This window comes from Stegastes partitus, unplaced genomic scaffold (genome assembly GCF_000690725.1).
Source record: "Stegastes partitus isolate 25-593 unplaced genomic scaffold, Stegastes_partitus-1.0.2 Scaffold451, whole genome shotgun sequence".
Lineage (NCBI taxonomy): Eukaryota > Metazoa > Chordata > Actinopteri > Pomacentridae > Stegastes > Stegastes partitus.
Window position 1 is genome coordinate 452,382 of NW_007578182.1, and position 4,671 is coordinate 457,052.

General features: G+C 41.5%; 1 protein-coding gene across 1 annotated transcript in view; it reads left to right on the top strand.

The window, feature by feature from the left end:
• The window catches only part of LOC103360565 (5'-nucleotidase-like), a 15,749-nt gene that overhangs the window by 6,509 nt on the left and 4,569 nt on the right, over positions 1-4,671 (top strand). Inside the window, exons 3-4 of the mRNA XM_008286357.1 lie at positions 832-1,091; positions 4,259-4,456. Coding sequence (XP_008284579.1) covers positions 832-1,091; positions 4,259-4,456 — 458 coding nt within the window. The remainder of the gene's footprint in view (positions 1-831; positions 1,092-4,258; positions 4,457-4,671) is intronic.

The window sequence follows — 4,671 nt, forward strand, 5'->3', positions numbered from 1 at the left end:
CACAGTAACATATAGAATTCAGTACAGTTAGTGATACGATCCTCCTCCTTCTGTTTTCGCCTGCACAGCGTTTAAAACTGTCAACAATCTGTGACTCTCATTCGCTTCACATTTTGTCAGCTTGTCAGTAACTGGAACAGACTGATGAGAGACTGATGGTAATAACATGGATTAAGTGTCTGCAGGTCGAGTCAAAGGTGACAGAAAGTTGGTGGTTTGACAATCACTGGAAGTCATTAAATCTCATGCAGTCATGTTGGAAAAAATCAAAGCTAGTCAACAACAAAAATTAAAATTAAATATGTAGCTTTTGATGATGTTATTGCTTATCGTGTCCATTTTAAAGCAGAAACATATCAAACATGTTGTACAGTCATCTTCCTTATCTGTACGATCCTTTAGATTTTGAGCAAACATAAATCTAGTTCTTCTGGTCCTGTTGCCAGAGATCGAACAGAGCTAATTGCGTTTGAAAAGAAGGAATGTCATTCAGGTACTATGTTGTTTTAAAATTTTGTTAAGTCGGATGTAAAGATGGTGAATGATCTGCATGTATGTAGCACTTTTATCCAAAGCGCTTTACAGTGTGTTTCTCATTCACCTATTCATACACCAATGGCGACAGAGCTGCCATGCAAGGTGCTGCCTGCTATTGGGAGCAATGTCGGGTTCAGTGTCTTGCCCAAGGACACTTCAACTGTAGGGGCAGGGAATCGAACTGCCAACCTTGTGATTGGAGGACAACCCACTCTGCCACCTGAGCCACAGTCGCCCTTAGATCAAAGATCAAAGTGTTTAACTGGCGTTCAGATGTCTTTTTAAATGTTGAAGTGTGTTTTTGTGTTGGCCTGAGGGTATTTTGAGATGTTTGCAGCTCGTTCACTGTTCATGTTTCTGCACAGGACCACACCTGCAGTTCGAGGACGAGGTGAGCTCTCTGCAGCTGCAGGTGAACAAGCTCCAGACGCTGGGGATCAATAAGATCATCGCTCTGGGCCACTCCGGCTTCACCGTGGATCAGGAGATCGCCAAGAGGGTCCGCGGAGTCGACGTCGTCATTGGAGGACACAGCAACACTTTCCTCTATACAGGTAGGAAGGCAGATACAGCTGTTTATGACACTTCTGTCACAATATGAACCTATTTATATACCTATAGCTATCATAATGGCTCAAGGTTAAGCTTAATCATCCAGTCTAGCACCGACCCCGGAAGATCTCTGCATACTAACAGATGTGACTTGTGGTAACTGGCAGTTAGCAAGTTAGCTTTAAAAAAAGAAAAGAAAAAGTAGAATAATAATAACAATAAAATATCTAAAAAATGAAAATATATATATATAAAATAAGATTACAAATAATTTAAAGTTAAAGTTGGCAAGCAAGTGAGCTCACACAGCTGTGCTTCTCTCTTCAAGGCTCTAAATGAATTGAAATGCTGTGACAATGCTTGGAGCAAAATGCTGACACAATTCAGGGAAAACCAGACTTTATGTAAAACATGAACACAGCCACCATGTCGTCACCTGTTGGGTTGTAGACTACAGTTGTGAAGGTTTGGAATTCGACCTTTGCTATCTTTGTCTTCTGAAACTAGACGTAACGAGCAGTGGATCTGCCTGAGCGCTCGAAGACGTCATATTGTAGCCACACTGTAAAACATGCTCTGTTGTATTGCCTGTTTTCAATTCAAAATCTTCAAAATACAACCATAAAGTACCATTATGTTATATATGCAGGAGACTTGAAACTGGTAATTAAAACCATAAACTCTTTAGAAAAATGTTTACTGAAGTCATTTGGAAATCAAGTAAGAAGGAGGGTCGTTTTCTCACTGACGTCTGTATAGTCTGACCTCTGTTTGTAGCAAGAGCAGTCGCCCCCTGCTGGCTGTCAGGAAAAAAAATGCAGGTTTAGGTGTCTTCCACACTGGTTTCACTTTTCATACCCAGAGGGTACGTTTATCTTTATATACAGCCTATAGAAAAACATATTAGAAAGCCCTGAGCACTGAGACTTCATGTTTCCACGTACTGGTGTGTTGCTGGGTATTCATGCTAACACTGCATGCTGCTGTGACAGATGTAGCGTGACACCAGGCTAATAATTGACACGTCAACCTCCTAAATGTAGAACTCTGAACACTTGATGTTTAAATGTTAACTGTGAGCATGTAACAGGCTTACATGCCAAAGCCATCATGCCAATGATGTTTTACAGCATTTTCCACCGATTTGTGGACATTTTCAGAGATCTTTTTGCCATGTGAGTGACATCACAGCTGTGAGAAATCATCTGCAACTCAGACACTCTGTTCATGTCGGTCTTGTAGTTGTAGTTCAGCTGAGGCTGGTTTCTGTGATGAGCAATGTGATCAAATCCAGTTGATTCTGACAAAACTAGCAGTCGAGAGGTCAGAACAGTGGATTTTTTTATCCATCCAGCTTTAATTTTTTTAATGAGTCCTATTGCCTGCTGGGCGAGCTGGTATGGCAGTAAACTTTCTTCCCTGTTAGTTGTGTGATAACTTAAAACAACATCTCCATGCCTGTTGTGAAATGGGCAGAAACACTGTCCGTCTCTGTCAGCTTTGTCTCTGGTCCTGGATGAAGGGAAACTTTGAGTCTTCATAGTTGTGGCTCATTCAGGAGTAAACATGCTGTCGACATGAGTCTGGTCTCCGTAAATAATTGCGTAGAGTTATATATAAACAGCAGTGAGCAGTCGGTGGTGAGACAGAGGAAGTGAGCTGCTGGTTTAGACGTCAGGCCACAGAGAGATGTTTTTCTGCAGCGTGTAACTCTGTAGAAACACTACGAAGCTACACGTAGGATCAGGCAGCACTTAGTCCTTGTTTGGACTTTGGAGAGGAAGAGTGTCCTCGAAAGCTGACTGGGATGTATTCAAGCTCTCCTGTGAGGTTAAATGTTTTTACTGTACAATTTAGTTAAAGCTGCTAATTGAAGAAAAACACAGACATGGGTCCACAGTTATGTATACACTCGACTCGTGTTTAGAACGTCTAGCAGCAGAAGACACAATCAGCCAATGTGCCTGAAAGTGTTCCTTCTTATTGGAAACATTAGCATCAGAAGCGTCCACTTGTTCACAGATTAGACTCTAATGTAGGGCTTCTGTCGGGACCAGCAGTGAGCAGCTTTTGAAGAGAATCTTTACGGTCACTGGACCATTTTTCAATTATTTGTCACACATCTGCCTCTGTCATTTTTTTCTTTTTCTGTGTTAAAAGGTTTGAGCATGTCCTGGTGCTTACGGCACAATACTGGTGTGCAAGAACGCCAACAACATCAAGCGGCTCTGCCAGGATATAATTAACTTTTCTTTTGAAGTTCCTCTTATCACAATTGAGATGATTCAGTGCCGAGTTAGTCAGAATCCAACTTGTCTTTGAAATTTGTTGAGTCACTGTAACAGTTGTGAAACAACCAGCGATGTGTTGTTGCCATGACAGCAGTGAAAATAGCGGGAAAGCACAAAGGCTCATTTTTCTGTGACTAAATGAGCGTTCACACTGTAACCAGCAAACAATAGCTAAACTATAACATTTCCTCCTAAAACTTGAAAAGCTCCAAAGCAGCTGGTGCCTCTAACGTCTGTAACCAAACTGTGTGATGACTGAATAAGATATTAAGAAAGAAAATGTTGAACCAAACATTAGAAATGGACAGTCGAGTTTTCCAGCAGAGCTTAGCGACAGAAGAAAAGAAAGTCTAATTGGGACCATGTGGAGGCAAACTTTGTTGAGTTTCAGCAGAGATTACACAACGTCAGGGAAAGTCAAACACATCAGTTGGAATGAAGTCACACATTTAGGATGATATTCTCAAAAAAAGTGAATCTTTGAACTTTAAATAAACAAGGTTTCTAATCAAATTAGTGAACACTTATGTGGCGGTTTTATTTTTCATCTCTGGCAGATTACTGCCTCCCAAAAACAGCAAAGCTCTTCTGGGCTCATCCACCCAGTAGACAGGATTTTCTTCTTTTCTCCAGTTTGTGTCACTGTTAACGGAGACTCTTTAGTTTTCAGACTGTTGGTCGCACGAAACAAAGCATTTGAAGATGTCAGTTTGAGCTGTGGGAAAACGTGATGAGCATCTTTTGCATCTTTAATGAACGCAGTTATTTGCACCCTTCAAACTGTGGTTATAAACTACATGTTAGTACAGCTACAGCTTCAGACTGCTGTTTTTAAGCTTCCCTCATTGTCCCTATTTTTCCACCGTTTTATTTTTCAGGAGCACCTCCTTCTTCTGAAGTACCAGCCGGTCTTTATCCCTTCATGGTGAAATCAGACGACGGGCGGCAGGTTCCTGTTGTGCAGGCCTATGCCTTTGGAAAATACCTGGGTTATCTGAAGGTGACCTTTGATGATGCAGGGAACGTAGTGAAGTCGACAGGAAACCCCATCCTGCTGGACAGCAGCATCCCACAAGGTAAAGGCAGCGCAGTCTCATTCTAAGTAGGGCCCGAGCACTGACAGTGTGTAGGACCCTGTTGGAATCTAAGGAATTCTTATTATTATTCACTCAGAACAATCACATTTTTGAGTTCCTAAAGATCAAAAACTCATCACAATTTGCACACACATCAGAATTGGTAGAAAAGTTTGTAACAGCTACTACGGGCAGGATGTTTCACCCACATCTAC